The sequence below is a fragment of the Hippocampus zosterae genome, chromosome 1, assembly GCF_025434085.1.
Source record: "Hippocampus zosterae strain Florida chromosome 1, ASM2543408v3, whole genome shotgun sequence".
Taxonomy (NCBI): domain Eukaryota; kingdom Metazoa; phylum Chordata; class Actinopteri; order Syngnathiformes; family Syngnathidae; genus Hippocampus; species Hippocampus zosterae.
Window position 1 is genome coordinate 20,414,752 of NC_067451.1, and position 24,083 is coordinate 20,438,834.

At 41.2% G+C, this 24,083-nt stretch overlaps 1 protein-coding gene across 1 annotated transcript in view; it reads left to right on the top strand.

The window, feature by feature from the left end:
• Positions 1 to 243: 243 nt before the first annotated feature.
• Positions 244 to 24,083, top strand: part of trpc7b (transient receptor potential cation channel, subfamily C, member 7b) — a 53,670-nt gene continuing 29,830 nt past the window's right edge. The window contains exons 1-7 of the mRNA XM_052069818.1: positions 244 to 919; positions 8,887 to 9,649; positions 13,450 to 13,632; positions 16,350 to 16,514; positions 18,615 to 18,831; positions 19,981 to 20,214; positions 23,339 to 23,603. Of these exons, the coding sequence (XP_051925778.1) occupies positions 435 to 919; positions 8,887 to 9,649; positions 13,450 to 13,632; positions 16,350 to 16,514; positions 18,615 to 18,831; positions 19,981 to 20,214; positions 23,339 to 23,603 (2,312 nt within the window). The 5' untranslated portion in view covers positions 244 to 434. The remainder of the gene's footprint in view (positions 920 to 8,886; positions 9,650 to 13,449; positions 13,633 to 16,349; positions 16,515 to 18,614; positions 18,832 to 19,980; positions 20,215 to 23,338; positions 23,604 to 24,083) is intronic.

Consider the following 24,083-nt stretch of genomic DNA (forward strand, 5'->3'; position numbering starts at 1 on the left):
ATGTGACGGCACTGCATTTTGCATCTTTTATGCAAAGAGTCTGTCATATGCAAACAGCAACTACAGAAATTAAACAATTTTGACAATGACATTTTGGACATTATTGAATTTGAAAGGAAAATCAATCTGAACCACACCAGATTGAAAATGGGATTGAATCGCTATTTGTTTCCTTTCTACCCCCCCCCCCCCCACCCCTCCTTTGATCAATCAATAAATGAGTGCAGATGTCACTTTTGATCAGTGTCTTCCATTTTAGAAAGGGTTGGCGCCTCGAGCGCGTGCTCAGGCAGGAGCGCGCGTGCACATTCACGTAAAGAAAGCTGGACTCCAGGCTACAGCGCAGCTTGGATGAAACTTGTCGGGGTGAAACTTTAACAGACGCTCTGCAATGTCCGTCACATGAACTAGGACTTCAAAAAAATATAATTTTCATGTCCACAACTCTGCCAATGTCTGACGAAGGGGAGGAAAGCGATGGCGGAGAGAAAGAGCGTCGCTCCGCGTCTCCTTCTCCGCCTTTGTGTCTTCCCCGAGGATCACCTTCATGTCGGCGGCCCCTGGACCTCTTCTCCTCGTCCTCTCCACTCCTGGAGGACACGGATCCGCCTTGCCTGGCTTCACCGGACTGTTTAGACTCATCCCCGGAGGACCGAGACCTCGCGGAATCACGTCACCCCACGCCGCCAAAGTTCCGCAACCATACCGGGGACTCTCCGCGCCTGTACGCGCACCTTGACGTGCTATGCGAGCGCAAAGACGAGCCACTGCCCCCCTGGAAAGGACGCGGCCCCGGGAACGACGCGGACCTTCAGCACCGCGGACAGAGAGCCCAACGAGTCCCGCAGCCCCCGGAATGTGGAAACCACCACGCCAATGAGCACATGAGCACCGACCTGAACTCCGACTCGCGGCAAGCGTGAGTTTTTGTAATTCACTTTTATATGTTGTCGTTGTCCGAGAATTCAAATCATCAACACAAGACTAAAGAGTTCAACACTGACCGGATAATTCATGAGGCAAACATTGTGCTCATGCCGGAATTGGATGGCCATTGTGCCACCAACATTCTAAAAGCTTGGTGGAGAAGATTCCACATTACCTCAACAATAAAAAAAGACTATTTATTTAGATTATTGATATCATTTGAAGAGAAATATTTGATAAACTATCACTTTATCCAGCACCAACACCAATAGTACATATTTACTAAGATATTTTATTTGTCATATCATAAAATGTTCCCGTGTTTTATGCAACCCTACACAAGCACCTGAAAAACACTGTACGGTATTGCTGTGTATGACTGTACAGTATCACAAGAATATTTACAATGAAACAAAGAAAGGTCATTTTATTTTAATAATATTTTACACTTTTAACATGGCATTGGACTCCCGCATATTTCCAGTGTGGCATTTGAAAATTCACCTCTTTGTGATTTTCATTGTACAAGGTAATGCCTATTCAGAAATTTAGTCACAGTTTTTAAGAGCAAATCATGAACATGTTAATGAGTGTTTGAAATGCTGTGAGCATCTTCCAATAATTTGTGTAGTGTGTGTGTGTGTGTGTGTGTGTGTGTGTGTGTGTGTGAGTGTGTGTGTGTGTGTGTGTGTGTGTGTGTGTGTGTGTGTGTGTGTGTGTGTGTGTGTGTGTAAAAAAAAAATCCTCATCTCACGCCTCGGGTGGTGTCCGTCCCTCATTCAGCTCGGGTCCTCTACCAGAGGCCAGGAAGCTTGAGGGTTCTGCGCACTAGTATCCTTGCTGTTCCCAGCACTGCACATTTCTGGACTGAGATGTCCGATGTTGTTCCCGGGATCGGTTGCAACCACTCATCTAGTTTGGGGTTCACTGCCCCGAGTGCTCTGACCAACACAGGCACGACTGTCACCTTTACCTTCCAGGCTCTCTCCAGCTCCTCTCTGAGCCCTTGGTATTTCTCGAGTTTCTCGTGTTCCTTCTTTCTGATGTTGCCATTACTTGGGACTGCTACATCCACTACAACGGCTTTCCTCTGCCCTTTATCTATGATCACGATATCTGGTTGGTATACAGTATACATTTTTTTTCTCTTCTTTCTACATACATTCTTGCTGCTGTAGGCTGTAAATTTCCCCATTGTGGGACAAATAAAGGATATCTTATCTTATCTTACATATATATATATATATATATATATATATATATATATATATATATATATATATATATATATATATATATATATATATATATATATATATATATATACATATGTATTAGTGCTGTCAAACAATTAAAATATGTAATCTAATTAAAAACATAACTGTCATAATTAACTCAAATTAATTACTCACACATTTTTTATCGTTTCTGAATTTCCTTTTATTTTTTTTGTCCTATTTTTCCCCCATTTTAATTCTCTCGTCAACATGGAATCATGAATCAATTTTCTATGTGTAAAATGCAAATATTTACTGAAATAACAATTTCGATTTTCATTTTTACATGAACATTTTTCACTTGGAGCAGTTGTTCACACATAATCTCGCACACAATATTACTGTCCATCAACAAGAGTGAAAAAAGTATTTTGTCACACAACAACTGCTTTAACAGCTCTTTTTATGGAATCAAAACAGAGCAATATAAAATTATAAAGTGCACATCTAAGGTACACTAGTACTCAGCCTATAGTGGATTTAAGCCATAGTTGCATACTTCGTTTTTCTCACATTTGCTTTGAACACAGCAGTCAGGCTATGTTGATTGTGTTGGTCCTTCTTGCGCGGAAGTCTCTCTGTGGTTTTGTGTGGACATCATTTTGGATGACTACACTTGGTTCGATGACAACACTGAAGACGTTTTATTTTCAGTGTGGTTGCTCGGTCGCCACCACTGAACTCTCGAAGTGCCTCAGTGCACCGTCGCTGTCAGACGACGAACACGGTAACCTTCCACATAAAGTAGCTCTAAACAATTAACCATCGTGTCAGTGTCATCGAACTCAACAGAATGCCTGCTCTTTATTCACCAGAGGCTCATCAACCTAGTCTCTTATTTCTCTCCTGAAACAGTGTCTTCTCCCGCTTGGGTGTAGCTTAACCTTCTCCGCTACGTACAATTTCTGTTCATAGCTTGTAATGGAGGATCTCGCTGGCAATCTGTAGTAGAGTTGTTCGATGCAATGCGAATGATTTCAGCTTGAGTTGAGCTGTGGACAATGTTGACAGGCTTGCATGCAGCAGCCATACATTTACCTATGGCTTCAGCAAATTTGTTCTTCATCGTGTTATCCATTTTCTTCGCTTTGAAATGATCCTTAGCTCTCTGTCTTAGACGAGGGGGCGGAGTACTCACATCAGCTGTGTGCTTGGCTATTAAGTGGTATTTCAGCCTTAATGTGCTATGATGATGGCTCAGTCTACTACTGCAAAACATCCAGGTAACTTTGGTCTTGTCAGTGGAACTATCTGGCAACTTTTTAAAAGTAAACTTTCCATTCATAAACTCTTTAAGTATCCGTTTTTGGTGTCTTGCGCTGCCGTGGCTAGCAAAACAAACATGTGCGTGGACCTGTGCAGCACGCTTGTTGTTTTGTTTCTGGTTTATTTATAGAGCAACGTAACATCCGCTGTGACGTGTGCCGCGTTAATCTCGCGAGAAAAAAATGTAATCCCGTTAAAATTCATTTAAATTAATGCCAATACAAACACGCTAAACTGACCTCAATGTGATCAAGTGCAGTTTTACATTCATAAACATTTTCATATTAATACCTCGCTGACAGTCTCAATAAAGTCTTATTAACGATGAAAAATGTACAGCACATGGCAAATCATGTTGTCATAACCGACAACAACAAACTAGACTCTCCCCAGCATGTCAGTAAATGTGAAGGTGTACCTTATGCGTTGGCCCTTACTTTATTGTTTTATTTCTCTATAAAGGTGATCACAACAATTGAATAAACTCTTCCAAGAGCTAAGAAGTACAGCAATAAAGATCTCTCCTGTTCCATTGATGTTTCTGTACACTCGTAATTTCATCAATTGAGTGGCCCTTCTTGAATCCAAAGTACTGTTTGACCCTTTTGTGAACAGTATGAGTCTCTGTTAAGTGGAACTATTTACCTCTTTCTATTTGCTGTTTTTTTTCTTTCGGATAATATATTGTACATGCTATGAGCATGTGTTCTGATGCATTCACATCATGTACAAATTGCATGTAAGGAAATGGAGTCTGCGTGGGTTCAATTCAATTTTTGTCTTTACCTTTTTGCTGTCTTTTTGCTGTCCACACAAACTTGATTGATTCCATGGCATGAAGTTTAAATGGCACATCAACAGGAATCATGTCTATTCTCCGATATGCTGAATCCATTCACTGTGAAAATCAACAATAGGCTGAATGCAGTGCATCCATGATCTGCGGGAAGCGCTCACTAGCTCAGACAAATGGGAAATGAATGGTGACTCTTTAATGGGTGTTCATGCTGCCCAGGCGGCTCAGGGAGGACAATCGGATATTGAGAGTGGCAGGTCACACTGCTGGCTCTTTGATCGTCTCCTGTCTGCAGCTTTGACACAACAGTGTTCAGCTTGAAAGGAGCTGGGGATGTTCAAAATGAGGAGACTGTGCCATGAACATGCCTGTTTCTCATTATGGGGGAAACGCGATGGGCAAGGTAGCTTTGATCCTGAAAATGAGCTATTTCTGTATATGCAAGTGTGCTGGGCACCTCTTTCAAAAGTCTATTCTCAAAAATATGATTTCAAACCTGATTGCACCCTTGTCTTTTTTTAATTTAATGTAAATTGGTTCATTTTAGTTTCTTGATTGGAGAAGAAATTACTTGCCTGCCATTTGGTGTGTACTAAAGCAGAAGGAAAAGTGTGGAAAAAATTTGATATATTCCAAAAACATAGATCCATTCCATCCATCCATTTTGTGATCTGCTTTATTCTCACAAGGGTCGCAGGCATGCCAGTGCCGAACTGACAGCCAATCGCAGGGCAAACACAGAATATTCAACCCAAATTACATGCATAAATAAGCACGCATCTCTTGGAGGATGCACTCATAGTGACAATTTTGACGAGTCATCATCAGCTTTGCACGGCTATTTCAGTAATTCTCTTTCGATAGTACCTGCAGACAAACTGCCAGGAAGTGGCCATCCTGCAGTATTCAAAATCTAACATATCGCTGTCCATGACGTGGAGGCAGAAGGAACATGTTTTGGTTAAAGGACAGTATTCTACTATTCCTACATACGCCTTGTTTGAAGCAGTAATAGATGAAAGAGGAGAGACTGAAAAGTCTCCTTTCACCAGTGGATCAGTGACATCATGATCACTGTGTGCCTGACATCACACACGTCTGCAACAAGCCAAGTTTGAAAATAAACAAGAAGCTGTAGCGTCCATTGACGAAAAAAGAGATTTGTTCACTTCTCCTGTTCCATGTAAATCTGCTTAAATTCCAAGCGCGGACTCTTAGTTCCAAATACGCTTCTGCACTCCACGCCGAAGCTGCTCTCTCCTCATCCTCAGCACCAGCAGCCATCCATCCAGCTGCAACAATGGGGACTGTCCAACTCCGCCGGCATCTCCACAGAACCAAACGGGCCTGTGAAAAATGCTACCCATTACAGGCGCAAAAACCAAAAGTGTGCCAGGGCTCTTAGGGGGCGACTGTCAAATAGCGCCGACAATCCCATCAAAATCATTGCTGGTACATGCATGTGGCCGAGAAGGCGTAACAATCAAGCACAGATTCTTCTCCTGCGACGAATGCTGTGGCGAAAACGTTGAAAACAGTCCGTAACGGGGCCACACAAAGTACAATAAACACCATTTGACAAAACAAAAGACCAAAAAACAACAAAAAGCAGAGTTCTTGAAGAGCTCTTGCAGACGGCTGCCAACACCGGTGCCATCTTGAAAGATAATTCTGCGACTGACTGGCGACCAGTTCAAGGTGTGATCCACCTTTTCCCCAAAGGTCTGCTGGGAAAGGCTCCAGCTCACCTGTGACTAGTGATGGGTCCATGAGGCCTCATGAGGCGTGTCGACACACTGACACACTGTGTTGATACTGTGCTGATACTGTGTCACTGACCACTGCCACCTGCTGGACCTTCAAGATCCCTGCAGCCAACCCACTTAACAGACTGAACTGACTGATAAATTGTTTTGTATATTGAACATATAAAATATACAATTCGGTAATAAATTGGCAAAAGGTGAAGGTAAGATATAAAAAAAGGAAAAGAAAATAGTCATCATCACAAATATGTGTTCAAAGGAGTAGAAAGAAGCAAAAAACCTACCCCGAGTCCTACCCCTTCTTATATATGAATTGATCATTTTTCTAAATAGGAAAGAAAGTCTAAATATCAACAAATGCTTTTACCCTTATGTATGCTGTACTAATACATTTTTACAACATTAGGTTTGTATATACAGTACATACTCTTTAGAGCACACGTATATGTCGATTTTCTCATATTCATAATGGATGCTACAGTTCATTAATATATTAAATAATCTCATCAATGTATTTCTGATGTATTGCTATATTTCACGAGTGTATCGAATTTATCAGCTTAATTCTGATTTGTGTAGTTGTCTTGTACTACTCTCGAATTCATTTTTAATCTCAGCAAGAGAGTTCCTCATTTTACTGGTCCGTTTCAGAATCATTCCACAGATTTACACCTATTACAGATACACTCCTTTGTGTGATGTTCGTTCGTGTTTTGGATTTTTTTGTATAGATTAGTACCCCCTAAATTATGACAACTTTCTCAAATTTTAAAAAGCTTCTGGATCTTTTGGCAAAGGTTATTATTGTGTGCTTTTTACATTAATTGGGCGATTTTGAAGTCAATCAGGTCATGAGATTTCACTGTTTAATTTGATAAACAGTGGATTTGTGGGTTCCGTCTATTTGGAGCCAGTGATTGTTCCGATTGCTTTGTATTGTAGTTTTAAAACAGTGTTTTACTGGCATTTCCTCATATTCACACAATAGGTCAAATATGGAAGTAATAAAAGTAAAGGTGTACAAGGATCTCTTATTCAGCACATCCATAGTTTTTGGGAGGATCCCTATGGTTTGGGATATTTTTCTTTTAATACCCATTATGTAGCTGCCAGCACGGTTTTGCATCTACAACTGTTCCAAAACATTTTCATAAGGTCATTCATCGATTTGATGATGAAGTGTATACAATATCATTCACATCCATGCATTCATTTTGCAACATTCAATGTGTTCAAATAATGTGAAGATCATTTGAATGAGGATGCTTGTGGGCTTTTATTTCACAAATTTTTATTGAGAAAAATAAGATGCTCCAATGTTTTAAACTTCAGCCTGTTGCGTCTTTTTCAAGCGATTTCTCCTGCTGTGGAGAACACACGCTCACAAGGGACGGATGAGGCTGGCGTACAAAGGAACTCCTTTGCGAGGTGGGAGAGGTTTGGGAAAGAAGTGTGTTGGTCCTTCCAGTACAGCTGCTTCCTGGAACCTTGATTGTCAAACATGGAGTGGAGAGTCAACCAATAATAATTACTGATTGTCAATTAAATCATCAACATAGCAACCGTGAAAAGATGAGTGAACGTTTGTATACCTGGCGTAATACTGGGTGTATCGCAAACTTCATTCTCATGCTTGGCCCGATAATGCCTCAGCATGGTGGAGGTGCTTCTGTTGGTGTATGACAATTCGACTTGGCAAATTCGACATTTCACCTGTAATGAAATGTGAATAAGAAGTAACTAAGAGTTACCTTGAAATGTATTCGGATTAGAATGGTACAACACATGTCAATAATCTGAGAGGCACCTGCCGAGAGGCTCTGGCGACAGAAGGCGATTTGAATAAATAAATAAATACCTTATTCTCCAGGACATCAAAATGGTCCCACACGGCGGATGATTTGCGTCTCTGCTCCATAATCGGCAAGAAAGGCAAGGCACGAACACGAAGTCTTCACTGACACGAACTTCGACAAGCGAGCGTGAGTGAGGTCTGGCTTGTTTCGGCAGGTGGCATTGTGTCGCCAAACCCACTTCCTTATAAACACTGTGCGGCGGGCTTTTGCTGCGTCAACGCCCTCTGCACTGAGTCGACGCCCCCTGGACTAAGTGGCGCAGCCTGTACTGTGCCAAGCAGCCGATGCGGTCTAAACTGCACCGGTGCAGTTCACGTGTCAATTAGCAGCCTGGACTTTGTCAACGCAGCCGATGTGTCAATTAGCAGCCTGGACTGTGTCAACACAGTCGATGTGTCAATTAGCAGCCTGGACTGTGTCAGCGCAGCCGGTGTGTCAATTAGAAGCCTGGACTGTGTCAACGCAGCCGGTGTGTCAATTAGAAGCCTGGACTGTGTCAATGCAGTTCACGTGTCAATCACGTGACGTAATGAAGCAGCACATGCATCGACACGTGGTTTGCTCTGTGAGCCCGGCGCATGTGTCAATGCATCGGTGTCGCTGGACCCATCACTACCTGTGACACTGAACAGGCAAAGCAGCATTGAAAATGGATGGATGCCAGAGGCAATTAAGATGATCGCTTCATCTCTCCATAATAACCGTTGACCTGAAATCACCTTTTGATGAGCTAAGACCCTGGCTGTGGTTCAACGGGCCCATGCATGATGGATGCATCCTTGGTTCCAGGGAAAAGAGCCACTGCTCATTAAGTTTGACAAATCCCTGCCAACAAAGTCCATCACTTTAAAGAGTTGGTAATTACTTTGTACCCTTTCAAAGCACCAAGTGTGGTGCATTTAATGATACAGTCCTGCCCTTTTTTCCTGCCTCCTTCCTTTATAATCTCACTATTTTTATTCATCTTGCCTAAATTGTTCCTCACCATTTCATCACAGGGTGGAAGCTATGCACCGTCGGCACACCACGCTGAGGGAGAAGGGGCGTCGCCAGGCAGTCCGCGGCCCAGCCTACATGTTCAATGAGCGTGGTTCAGCTCTCACTGCAGAGGAGGAGCGTTTTTTAGATGCTGCTGAGTATGGGAATATTCCTGTAGTGCGTAAAATGCTGGAAGAGTCCAAAACCCTCAACTTTAATTGCGTGGACTACATGGGCCAGAATGCATTGCAGTTAGCCGTAGGAAATGAGCATCTCGAGGTCACTGAGCTGCTCCTGAAGAAAGATGGCTTGGCTAGGATCGGAGACGGCCTCCTTCTGGCTATTTCCAAGGGTTACGTTCGCATCGTTGAAGCCATCCTCGGCCACCCGGCCTTTGGCGGAGGTCTCCGCCTGGCTTCGAGCCCACTGGAACAGGAGATGCGAGATGACGACTTCTACGCTTACGATGAGGATGGAACACGTTTCTCTCATGATGTGACACCCATCATCCTGGCCGCTCACTGCCAAGAGTACGAGATAGTCCATATCCTCTTGACCAAAGGGGCTCGCATCGAGAGGCCCCATGACTACTTCTGCAAATGCTTAGAGTGTGTGGAAAAACAGAAAAAAGACTCGTTCAGTCATTCACGCTCAAGGATGAATGCATACAAGGGTCTGGCCAGCGCAGCTTACCTGTCGCTCAGCAGCGAAGATCCAGTGTTGACCGCATTGGAGCTCAGCAATGAGCTGGCCAGACTGGCCAACATTGAGACGGAGTTCAAAGTAAGTTACAGCCGTTTTGTTGAATTTGTTAGTTTTACATTCAAATTAATGTCACAGATGCCGGATGGATGTAAATACCTAGCTTGAGTTTCCTTATTGTGGTCAATCATTTACTGTTCTTCAGCATTTTCTGTCATTCTTTACCCCCCCCCCCCACTTTATGAATCTCCATTTTATGGGGTGCGGGGGGGTATAAACAGACAAACCCCATTTTTCGTGAAAAAGAAAGATCTTAATCTGATTTATATTGAATAGCTAAAACAAAATTAACCCCCCCCCCCGAGCCCACGTTGTCCAAATACACAAGTATTTTCCCATTGTCTTTCAAAGGCCGTCAATTGTATGTGCAGTTTGCCATTTGCAGGCTAGCTCATGCATGATTCACCCACATTTGAAATGGGATTTTTGTCACTTTAGGAAGTGCATGGCCCCCCTCAAAACGGCGCCCCCAGTAGTGCTGATGATAAATCGTGACCCCCCTCCATCATAAAAGTTGCCCATCCTTTCGCAAGTCGGGTGAATTTCCGTTCCGTTATGACTGGGCACAATGCACAATTCAAGGGCCATGAAATAATTCCCAAATGAGCTAAAGCTATCATAGTAGTAAAGAGGAGGCCAACTCCATGTGTTTTTCTATTTTCACCTGCGGTGGATGTAATGGCCAAGTCTCCCAACACGTTTGTGTACATCGTGTAGTTCCAGTTGATTACACGCTGCATTGTATTTACACTCTAAATCATCACATCAGATAACAATGGTCTGATAACAATTTCAATTTCGCTGATGAATCCTTTAAGCCCATGTATTTTTCTCTTTTAATTTGTCCCTCACCTCATTCATCCACTCTTCCATCTCTCTGCCCAATCTTGTTTGTCATCCAGCCTTCTCCACTCTGCGCGCTCCCTGTCTCCAGACAAGTTAATGAGAAGGGTGCACCTGAGGGAACACACTTGTGTTGGCACTCATCTGTCTCATTACCATTTCATTATCACCTACCTGTCTTCTCTTGCTGGCTCTTTTTCTCAAAATATTTTCTCTGTTGTCATCTCGCTATGGTACAATATCTGAAAACATGGAATCGGTGTGTGTGTGTGGGGGGGGGGCATCGCTTTGTCTCTGTAGGGTGAGCAGCTGTTGAGTCGAGGATAGTACTAAAGTTTGGGACTTAAGCAGTGGAACAGCCCTGTGCACAAAATCTGCTCTCTGCCTTTGAGACCGGAAACATGGGCGGCACATCAACATTGTGAGGGAAACTAGTCGAATGATGAGAACAGGGTGTGCGTGGGGTCCTGCGCCATGTCCTCACTCATACGTGGCAGGGGAGTGTTCTGAGTTATACAACAAACAAACAACCTTCATCAAGGGAAAAAATATAACACATTTCTTGTGTCCGACACTTCATTTCATCACTCACAGATGGCGTCCTTGTCTGACTTTTGACATGGTTGTTATTAATCATCTGATTCAGACTCATCCTTGGTGTCAACGTGTTGATTAAATGCATCGCGTTACAATGTTTTTATATGACATTTGCCAATACAAAAGGGAAGGCTTAATCCTATGTGCATAAAGCCAAGCGTAAACAGCACACATTTCCACAATCTGTCACAGCATAGGGATGAAGAGCGGTTCAAACATGTATCAGGACTTCACTGGCAGCAGAATGTTTATCTCCAAACAACACGCTTTTCAAGACAGCACATAAATTTCTCATAAGAGCCCATGGACACATGCAGTCTCTCAACTACTCCATCATTTGGAGAGCCACCATGAGGGGCAGATACAGGTGATGTTGTTGTTCAACTCAAAGACCCTGTAAAGTGAGTTTGGAGATTAAAAAAAAGACATTATAAATGATTATAATTACTGCAAACTCGTGCAAATATTGATAATTATGTAGTTGGTTTCAGCATTGAGAGGACACTTTCGTGGCATTTAAGCACGAAGAATCACTTGATTTTTTTTCATGATTTTGAAGACTCTTATATATATACGTGTTATAATTGGCATTTTTTAAGTTCAAATTTGGCATGAAACACATGTGAAATTTACATGACATTTATTTTCACATTTTTCGACTGACTGAGGTTTTAGTTGTGATACCTTTAAGTGTAACGGCATAAATCATGCTGTTTAAACTCCTGTTGAATGCCCCAGACATTTATATTGAAGACTTCAAATAAATTATACAGAGAAAAATATGCAATTGAACTGCCATTGTGCATATCACAAGAGATTTATTTGTTGTGATATGTCTTATCATGACCACAGATCCAAAAATGGAGCTATTGATGAAAGTACCTGTGTCTTGGCTTAATTCAATATGGCTAAGAACCGAAGAAGAGGAAAAGAAGAACGGAACGTAGAGCTGAAAATGTGTCTTTTTATGAGATGCTAAATCTACAAAAGCAACCATAACCAGAACCATTACCTGACCAAATTGGAGGTAGCCAGCATTTTGATTTTGTTCAACCCAAGGGGTTTCTGTGTGACAAAATGTAGAAGAATGAACGTGAGAAGAGTGGTGTTATCCTTTTTAAAAACAGAAAAAACATTCTTTTTTTTTCACCCAACTTCCTACATCTTGCATAAATTCACTTTATATTTGAGTCACATGACTGTGACCGATTTCCCTTTACTTCACAAAAGTGGCTCCATTTTTATTCCCACAACATCATTCCAACGCCTTTATCTCAACCCCCAGCCCCGCGGCACCAACCGCAGACCCTGAGTCATGAGTGTAATTGCATATGTGAGTGTAATGTGTGTCTTTCAACGCAAGCATCCTTGATATTGTCATGCAGAACATGTTTTATCCCACAGTATGCTTTTCTCGTTTACTTGTAACCAAGCATGATTGTTACAGACATATTGTAATCATCCTAAGTGTGTCTTTTAGTCTTCAGCATACTGGATCTTTTCTTAAACTGTGAAGAAGCTTCCTGCTCTTGAATACCGTTCAGGTCTTTATACAAACATCATGTACTTGGCCTTTTTTTGCTGACAGGCTGGTACTGTGTTTTTCATGTGTAATGTTGATCTGAAAAAATAATGCTGTGGTCTGTATTCAAAAGTTACAATTTGCCCCATGAGAATTTCAGCAACAAACGACACATAAATGGTAGCGACAGCTGTTCGATTACATTTTGTCTACACAGAGGTTTGTAATTATGTAATGAATGGGGTTTACTTTTAATGATAAACTCAACCCTTTGTCATAGTCAAACACATGAAAAAAAATCTCTGTTTCCCTTGAGTGGTTAAACCAAATTCAAACGGGCCTAAATCAGGGGTCTCAAACTCAGTTCCTGAAGGGCCGCTCGCTGTCCTGCATGTTTTCCAAGTCTCCCTGTTGCATTACAGCTGATTCAAATGATCAGATCATCAGCAAGCTCTGCGGAAGCCTGACATTGAACCTGTTCATTTGAATCAGGTGTGTTGCAACAGGGAGACTTGGAAAATATGCAGGACAGTGGCATTCCAGGAACTGAGTTTGGGACCCCTGGCCTAGATCAAGGACGTTTGAATTTTTAGAATCGCATAGATTCATGCCAATCATGAAGCCATTTGTCAATCTAATTGTCATGGAATTAAATTCATTTAACCTTATACCTTCCATGACATCATTAGCCATGGCACCTTTCCATCATAAGTGCTCATTTCCACCACACAGTTCTTTTTCTCTTGCGTTGAGTCACTACTGAGCATGACACGAGGCAAAAATGTTTCGTGGTACAATAACAGCGTATCTCCCTTGTTGTCTGACCCTTTGAATTTATTTTGTTCTGCCCACGCTTCAGAATGACTACCGAAAGCTGTCCATGCAATGTAAAGACTTTGTAGTGGGAGTGTTGGACCTCTGTCGGGACACCGAAGAAGTGGAAGCCATCGTGAACGGTGATGTTGACCTGTGCCCGCCGAGCCCCTACAACCGACCCTGCCTCAGCCGTGTCAAACTGGCCATCAAGTATGAAGTGAAGAAGGTAAACTGCTTGAACACCGCTCCACAAATTTACGACTACAATTGGTATTTTCTTCGAATAGATTATTAAACTACACTAAAAAAACAGGTGTACAAAAGCCAACTGGCAATTTTAAATGAACAGAAAATATAGTCCTCAATCACATAAGTGCTCTCTTACCACTTTATGACCAAATCTCACATGAATGAGAGCTTTATTAAAAATGATGCCTTCGTAAAGACAATCATGGTCAGCTGGAGAGATATTACTTAAATTACACACTGAGGGATGTTCATTAATATTTCAACCCTGTCATAAATCATGGAACCAAAATATCGGAAACACTCTTACACAATGTCTTTTACATAGCCTTTTAAATAAAGTATCCTCCCCACTTGCCCAGATGTTCTTACTTTTCAATCCTCAGACTCAGTTTTGTGTGCTACTCAAGTGCTAAAGCTTGCAAATAAAGGTGTTGGAGCCTTTTCCATTTCCTTTTCATTTTTTTGATTCACCTTGTTTAACACCCCATTTATCAACTGAAGATGCTGCCACAGCCCTGCTTCACTGTAGAAACGGTGTTCTTTTGGTTATGAGCATTTTCGTATTTGCACAAAAACACACCCGCGTGAGTCGCATTCAAACTCAACTGAAAAAGGAGTCGATACAAACCTGCCCAGCATTTAAAGTGTGTCTAATCCAAAAGAACTTCCTTTGTTCTGGGAGTGTTTTCTTGACCATAACAAAATCTCTCAAACATGTGAGAAAATGCATCATGGTCCGATGAAACCGAGATTTAACTATTTAGCCATGATTCCAAAATTAGTTTTTGCCACAAACACAAAAGTGCTCATCACTAAAATAACACCTTGCCAACAGTAAAGCATGCTGGTGGATTCCTTCAGATAGAACTCGGGCCTTAGACAAGGTGGAGAGAATTTCCAGTTGTAATCATTTTTTTGCTTTTGGGATGGAGAGACAAACATATGTGTGTGTTAGAGCCATAAGGAAAAATTGGTTAAAAGAAATATGTAGTTTTTTGAATGACTTGAATTGAATAGATGCAAGCCGTTTGGTTTCTATTTGATATTTTATTTAGAACAAATTTATTAAGAATATCGACTTTTTTTTTTACTGTACTTCGTGTTTTGTTCTTCGTGTTAACGGATTTCGTATTTTGTTTAAGTGTATTGTAGAAGTTTTATTTTTTCATTTTTGAAATAGCCTTAATTTGTGTTCAAGAAAATAAAGCAAATTCTTTTTTGGAGGGGGATCAACGATGGTGGCCTCGTGTTTTCCTTGTTGTCGTTGTGGAAAGGAAAGGCCCGTCGAAGAAAAGCTTGAGTCAGAAACCTACATGCCCTGCTGACATAGTGACAAAAGGACAAAAGTTTCTTTGCTGATGCAAAACTGGATTCTGTACCAGACTAAATGTCACAAATTCCCATTTCTTTGGCCACCTCTTTTCTCAGTTTCTTTCTTCACTTACAGTATATGTGCAAGTTTGCGTCACATGCATCTATTGACCAGACTGTTTATGCTGGCCTTAATTCTCTACAGGCAAGCACAACCAATACTCAGAATCATCTTTATTGGCCAAGTATGTGGAACACACAAGGAATTTGTCTCCAGTATATAGGAGATCATTGCACAGGAGACAAACAGAGAGGGAGGAGGCTGATTGCCATGGAAACCAGGTGGTGCATGTCTGCGTGAGACGCATATTGCTGAATTCAAGGGAAGGGAATTGTTTTGGTTCAACGTGTATGAATCAATGCACTGAATGGTCAGTGGAATGTACTGTATGTCTGTGTTTCTTACCGTATCGGCAGATCTGAATTAGTGCAAACTCAGGCTCTGTGAAAATGACGAGGCAAACAAATAGATAAGGCAAAGAATTGCCTGTGTTACATCATCTTCCCAAACTTTTTTTCAAAGTCACGAGTGATACACCGCATACATGTGGTACTTATACACAGCTTACTAAATTCATGTATTAGGCAGAAATAAATTTGCATGCATATAGCTTGTTACGCTGCATGACTTTCTACCATAGAATGAGGGAATAGGATGATTTTCTCATTTCAGACATTTTGGGTATAAAGAGTGTTTACACATTTTTCTCAAGCTATTATCACCCCTTCAATAGGATACTATTGCTTGAAAATGTAGATGAAGTGAGGACAGACACACGTGCTGCAGTGGCGAAATGTGTTTGTCTTCTGTCTCTGACGTTAGCAGACGCATGCAGGTTTCAACCGAAAATTAATGGGGAAGTTCCCAAATCGACCAAAAACACAGAAGAAAAAAAAAAGCCTAACATTCCTACCGAGTATGTTTTGGTGGATTTTTCCTGCAGACATCAAAATGACATTATAATCCAAAACTATAAAATGATTGCTAATGTTTGCTCTATTAACTCCCTCAGTACCAGCCAATTCTCGATCAAGTCTGAAAAGACGTTTAAAAACGTCTTTGGGAGTGAATGAGTTAAAGAGGATATTCTACTCTCGCCTGGGAACATCTTGGCAGACAAAGGACACTTTAGTTACATTTTCATATTTTCAATGCAAGACCCTCCAATTTAGTAAAGGACCCCGAGAAATTAATAATATTATAGTCTACCATTACGATTATTTCCCTCTTCTCTTTCTCCCATTTTCCTTATTAATGTGGTACACTTATTTTGTTTAGGATTTTTCTTAATTTAATTTGCCTGTCTCACCCTCTCTCACCAGTTTGTCGCCCATCCGAATTGTCAACAGCAACTTTTGACCATTTGGTATGAGAACCTTCCTGGTCTCAGGCAGCAGTCCATTGGGGTTAAATGCTGGACCGTGCTGGGGGTCACCATTGGCCTGCCATTCTTGGCTGTTGCCTACTGGATCATGCCATGTAGCAAGGTATGAAGACTCGCGCATTGTAAATTTGTCCCGCAATATTGTTTCCCAAAACTTCATCACAATGTTGGAAATACAGTCAAACTAGTGAACAGTACAGCATGTGAAGTGATTTGTTGTTTTGTGTATTCCTCTGGTCACCTATGACTTGCTCTTCTTGCCTATATTAGCTTGATTAGAATCTAAAGTGACATGCTATACTATGACATATACGGATAATGAGTGAGCCGGTATGCAAATCTCCAGATCCCCATCTTTTAATCTTCGACATTATACTTACAGTTTATCACTGTCACTGCATGTGTGTACTTGTGCACAGTAGGATTTGATAAAGCCTGTCAAGGAATCTTCAAGTGCTTCAAATGCATGACTGATTAAAAATAAATAAATAAAAAGTGGATATGCTTACAGAGGAGTAATGCTGAGAGAGCATGTACAACATTAGCTTTGTATCAAAATCCACAGCCAACCTATTTGTGAAGGTGAGGTTGTTGAAAGTCTTAGCTGTAAATATTGAGTTGAAAAGGTTTCGGGAGTCAGCATCTCGTGTCGAAGCATTACAAACATGATAAATACTGGAACCATCTTCTGGACTTGCTCTGCTACTTTTCCTAATGCTTTTTAATGGTGTGTAGAGCTGCTGTGTTGTGCTCCTGCCATGAATCGCTGTTCTTTTTTTGGAACTTGTTTGTTCTTTAAACACTTGTCTCCTGGGAGATACAAACGAAGGGCGCCACGAGAGAAAATCCATGAATCAATCTCCACATGGCACAATTGTAATCAAATTCTAGTGACTGGTGTGGCTGGGTATCACTGACAGCACGAAATACAGCCATGTATCCTTTATACATTTGTATTTTTAAAAAATGTTTTTAAGGGACCATGGGATTGGGAGGCTTTCACATTCCTGGTCTTGATAGCTCATCAATTAAAATGATTTTGTCTTTTGTTATAAACAAGATTTGAAATAATATGAGTGCCTTTGTTACTGGAGCTCTTGTAGCACAATTGTCAGTGGACACTCATCTGCACAATTGTCAGTGGACACTCATCTGCACATATGGTGTATCAATTTTGGATTGTTTGCATCAAAAGAGCATGTGCAGAATTTTGAATCTCTGTATGTACATCCCTGGCGGACAAGACTCATTTCACAAAGAGCACCTTCAGTTTGGTTGAAATATGTTCACTAATGCGTTTTTGGCTGGAAGACAGATTAGGTTTTGTTGCCATCCAAAAAAAGAAAACGCAGATAGGGGGTTGCAGGTCTCACACAGTTGTCATCCCAATCTGGAACAAGCATCTCATTTAAGCAGTGAGGTGAAATTAATCAACATAAGGTTGATTCATTTCATCACAGTAGCTGAAGTCGGAGCATGTCCTTGTAGCAGGAGTATGTTTTTCCAGGAGGTTTTCAGAGAATCGGGCATCACCCTTTTGGACTTTGTTAAGTGTGTGCGTGCGTCCGTGCGTGGGTGTATGTGTATGGCATTGGAACCATGGTGGGGCCTTATGTGCTGCAGTGCCTGCAGACCGTCGCTGGTCTCCTGTGGGAAGATAATATTGAAAACAGCAGGTTTGAAGACTGGTGCTAAAACTGTGTGTACATACAGTATGTGTGTGGCATATTTTCATTCAATTGGCACAATTTGGTCTTTTTATAACTGCTTAAATGCAGCACCCTCGATGGTCTCCGTCTGCGCTGAATTCCAAATAAGCAAATGCGGTTTTTGTTCATTTTCCTAAATATTCATTGCAGTTTGAATATATATTGTTTTTGATCAACAATTATATCTGCCCTTTACGGGAAAGGATTAGGGCCAGTGAAAAAAGAAAAATGTTGGCAGGATTCTCACATTTATCTCAGAATTCTGACTTAATTCTCAGAATGCTCACTTCAAAGTCAGAATTCTGACTTAAGACATTTCACCGGAATTCTCATTCTGGAACTTGAGGTACTATTAAAGGGTTTAGTGGAGTTGTGTTGGAACAACAGAGGATGCAGTTTAGTTTTTGTTGTTTGTTTTTTGTTTTTTTGGGGGGGTTGGGGGCGGGGGGTACTGTACAATGATTTTCTTTAAGTTTTAACCTTTCCTTTTCCAGCTGGGTCAAATCCTTCGAAGTCCATTCATGAAATTTGTGGCTCATGCAGTCTCCTTCACCATCTTCCTGGGTCTACTGGTTGTCAACGCTTCGGACCGCTTCGAGGGCGTCAAGAACCTGCCCAATGAGACCATTACGGACCACCCGCGGCAGGTGTTTAGAGTCAAGACCACACAATTTTCCTGGACAGAGATGTTGATCATGAAATGGGTTTTGGGTGAGTTGTAACAGGTTTAAGAAGTTGCATTCATGGCATGTTCATTTACCATATGCTGTGTATTCTGGAAATCGGACAAGGCAAGACAAGAGCCCTCATTGAGGCTGATGAGTTGCTTACAAAAAACCATTGTAAATAGCACTGCGATTGATCAATTTTGTATTTATATTGCACTTAATTGAACAGTGTTTGTTTGTTTTTTCTTCTTTCTACCCACATTCTTGCTGCTGGAGGCTGTAAATTTCCCCAGTGTGGGACAAATAAAAGATATCTTATCTTATCTTATCTTACTTCTACATTTTGAAAGGTTGTTTTCACGAAGACGTAATTCTTCTTCCCTATTGATACCAGTTATATCTGTGTTGTGAGAAAACTTAAATGGGAGCTTACTTCACACCGTGAAGACATCTAGGTTGGCACACTATATGAAAAACTGTAGACAGAAATATGCCCACAAAAAAATCCACACCCATTAAATCATGTTCAAGGTAATAAAAACAAGACTTGCATTTTCAATCGGCTATGAATTGGTATTAGTGGTCCATGATGGTGCAGCAGGAGAAACCACTCAGCCTTTTTACATTCAAATTGAATCTATATTATAAAGTTTTCTGCACCATGATGATAAGCCGGCATAGCGCCTTCCCAATTTTGATATCATGCAGAATTACACGATGAATGCACCAGTCGTGTTTTATTTCCTAAAGCGCAAAAGAAAACGGGCAGAAGCAGAGTCCTGGATGAAAGCAAGGAGGAAATACAACCTCAGCATATCAAGTGTTACAATGAAGTGCAATGAGAACTGATGAGACCTCGTGAATGAAGAATTAGTATTGAACAACATAAGGAAATATAAAGATGATCGATAAATAAATTCAATTTCTATCAGATTGTTCACAACCTGTTTATTTGTCATTTTATAGACAGCATACACAGACATATTTGCGTATTAGAATTCAAACGATTGCTATGGTGTCGAACATGTTAGTTTGGAGTACTGTTCACGTATGACATTGCTTTCTTTGTGCTTGTATTTGAGCTATAAATAATGAGCTTAAATTTTCACATTTGTTTATTTTTAGTATGTGTGTTTGAGAATGTTTTTGTGTATGTAATGGGAAGAAACTTCTGTGTGAATGCCATCAACAGGTATGATTTGGTCCGAGTGCAAGGAGATCTGGAGCGATGGGCCCAGAGAGTACATCATGCACCTGTGGAACGTTCTGGACTTTGGCATGCTCTCCATCTTTGCGGCATCTTTCACGGCACGATTCATGGCGTTCCTCAAGGCGTCCAAAGCCCAGCAGTACGTGGACATGCATGTGCCAGATGAAGACCTCAGCAACGCCTCACTGCCTGACGAGGTGGCCTACTTTACATTCGGTGAGCTGTTTACAGTTCGGTAATTGCTTTTCAAAGGAAAATCACTTCACATATTACTTTCAACAAAATGTTTTGAACACTCCCAGGGTGTTTCTTTTGTTGCTTAAATGCAACTTGTTTACCAAATATTTACAGACATGGAGATTTTCACATTCACATTTGATGTTAACGTGCAACCCGTTTGCGCAAAGCCATCTCAACTGGAGAATCTGCACTGCAGCTCAGCGTCAACATGAGATCAATTCAGTGGATGTTTCAGATACTGATAAAGCTATCTCCATACCGTCTTCAGGTTGATGAGCATTATAATCCTCTGCTCGAAGGCTTTGAACAACCTGAAGTCGCGAGAGTGAAAGCTTTATCGCTCTCTAAAGCATCTGAAGAATGTGAATTGAGCTTTTGTTGATGCCGAGCTCTGGTAAAAGCCCTGTGGATCGAGTTTGTTGGAGTTACTTGGATGAAATACAAACTGAACCACAAATATATTTCTATGAACATTTTTTTCCATTCTGGCAACCGGTTCACGGTGTCCCCCCGCCTACTGCCCGAAGACGGCTGGGATAGGCTCCAGCACCCTCGCGACCCTTGTGAGGATAAAGCGGATTGGAAAATGGATGGATGGATGGATGGATGTTTCTGTTAATATATTTATGCCAACCACATATCGTAATGGGGAGAACAATCAAATGCTCTTCCACTAGATTAAAGAGTGACACGGGAGTGCATTTTCACTCCTGTGCCATCACACTCCCACAGAAAAAACTCCCGTCCCGGTCCTGGGCCATTGTTAAAAAAAAATAAAAATAAATTCCTGTCCCTACCCGCTCCCACTGAAAACCAACCCAACATTCCCGTCATGCTCACGCTCAGAATGAGAGGCACCCAATTCTCAGGTCAGACCTTTGGAAACCGTTTACATCAGCGTGGTCTGCATGCATGGGTATCTTACCACACCACCAGACACAGGCGTCATCATCTTGCATGGGACACAGAGCATGTTGGGGACATCAAGGAATTTTGTTGTAAATCTTGCCATGAAGCTCCTCATTAGAGAACAGCGACTTCTACAAAAGCTACTGAAACATTTAACAGTTAGTTACGTGCATTCAAAAGCTTGTGCTAATACGGATGTGTTTAGGCCCTCATGCACACTTCTGACACGCCAGTCTCACTGACTCAAAGGGCATTCTCATTCTCTTTTGACTACCACTGATTCCTATATATATATAACATAGCAATCATCATCATTTTCAATTTTTGTTTCCTTCAATCATCATCATTTTTTTCTCTTTTGAGAACGAACATTGAGTCAAAAATGCCTTTATAAAAACAAGTGTAAACATGTACAGTACAGTATACCATACATCCGGAAAGTCTTCTCAGTGTTTCACTTTATCCACATTTTGTCACGTCACAGCCCCATCCCACAATGGAATAAATTATTTTTTTCCTCAAACATTTACACATACCACCCCATGACGATTATTCATTTATTTATTTATAACTGCTGTATTAAAATTTTTAAAAACTAAGACATCCCAGGTCGTATTCACAGCCTTTGCTCAACACTGTTGATGCAATTTGGGCAGTAATTACAGTCTCAAGTCTTTGTCAATGTGATGCCACAGGTTTGGCACACAAATTTGTGGGCAGTTTTGCCCTCTTCCCCTTTGCAGCACCTCTTAAGCTCAGTGAGGTTGGATGGGGAGCATCGGTGCGCAACCGTTTTCAGATCTCTCCAGAGATGTTTGATCGCATTCAAGGACATTTGCAGAGTTACACTGAAGTTGCGCCATGGTTGTCTTGGTTGTGTGCTTTGGGTCGTATTCCTTTATGGAACCTTTGCCCACCGCAGTGTGAGGTCCCGATCACTCTGGAGCAAGTTTTCATTCAGGATATCTCTATACATTGCTGCTTCATCTTTCCCTCATTCCTGACTCGTCTTCCAGTTCATACCACGGAAAACTTCTTCCAAAGAACTGCTTTCCATCACCCACAAATAAAACAAAACGCAGAGTGCACAGTGACTGGAGATAACTCGACTCCTCATAATTGCAAGTCAAATCTCTGATATTCTATCACTAGTAATATGAAGAATGTAATACTGTACAAAATATTAACGTGCAATAGGACCGTTTTACACAAGAACTGGATACAAGCACGCATGAAATGCATTTTAGTCAGTGTTATGATGCAACAGTCACAGTGGAAACAATTATTTGCTCATTAAATCAAATCTAGATTAAAAATGAGATTTTAAAAAAAGTTCCGAATTTAAAATGGGAGGAATTAGATTTATATGACCTTGAAATGAGGAAAGAGACCGTATGCAAGCAAATATTTCTAACAACCAGCAATAAACAATCTTCTGTAATTTCTTTGCATCCCGTGGACACATCAACTAATTCTATTTTCAGGAAAAAAAACTCGCAATATTCTTCAACAGAACTCCACTGCAAGGTACTCCACTGTTTGCATCTTGGAAGAGATGCTGTCATCTAGTGGCCTGACTCTGTCACAACACGTTCACGTGTCACGTCGGAACCACATAATGATTGATGATTTACTACCTTCCTCATTGTCAGTGATCACCTCCATATGTCCTCTCAGAGCCACCAAAACTATTCCCACAAGTAGACCTTACATCTTCCCTCCTAACGCACGCCTGCTGTTGTATTTCTTTGCTTTATTTACTTTTTATCTTATGCCCGTTATTCTTTCTTGCTTGTTTGTCTGCTCTTTAATTCTCCCCAGAATCTCTTTGTTCCCCACAGACCTAACATCCATCGCTTGTCAGTTCCACCTATCACTCTGCTTCATCTCAGTTAACGCTAGTCATTTGACCTTTATCCAGCTTCTTGATTTTTGCTCTTCAAAATAATAGTTTTGTAAATACAAGAAATACAAGTGCTGTTATTACAATCCCGTATTCGGAACACCTGCACTATGAATGGAGCTATGCCTGTTACTCGTAATTATCTGTTCTAATTGACACTGTAATACATGGTTTTGTTGCGGAGAATCAACCCCTTTGCATCTGATGGTCCTGCACCATTTCATTGAAATAGAACATTTACAGCCTCAACAAACATCTTACCCTATCTTTTCTGCCCTCCCTCTCCAGCTAGGAACAAGTGGCGCCCGTCAGACCCCCAGATCATCTCTGAGGGTCTGTACGCCATCGCGGTTGTGCTGAGCTTCTCGCGGATCGCCTACATCCTTCCAGCCAACGAAAGCTTTGGCCCACTGCAGATTTCGCTGGGACGCACAGTCAAAGACATCTTCAAGTTCATGGTCATCTTTATCATGGTGTTTGTGGCCTTCATGATTGGAATGTTCAACCTGTACTCTTACTACCTGGGAGCCAAATACAACCCAGCCTTCACCACGTGAGTTAAACCTGTTATTTTTCTTTATTCAGCTGTGACACACTCTCGATTTAGACTGTGACCACTCTCATCATTCAAACACTTCGTTCTCAAATCATTCTTCTCCATTTAAATGAATTGCAATGCCATTAATCTGTTCCAGCTCCCCAAAAAACACGATTGTTTGAAATGAGTTTCTAAAGCGCTATATAAATCAGCATGTATTGTATTGTATTGTATTGTATTGTATTGTATTAATAGGAAAAATAGAAAACAGTAATTACACAGTTTTTAAAAATATAAATGTAAATAATTAAACCTGGGGTTTCACACTTGCAGCCGGGGGGTCAGTTACGGTCCACAATACGATCTTTTGCGGCCTCCGACTTTGCATCAAAGTCAAATGGTCGAGTGGCCATTTTTTGCTCTGTCGTTTTGTGGAGAAGGAAAAGTAAAATCTATGAAAATATATATATATCCAGTACCAGTCATGTCTTTTTC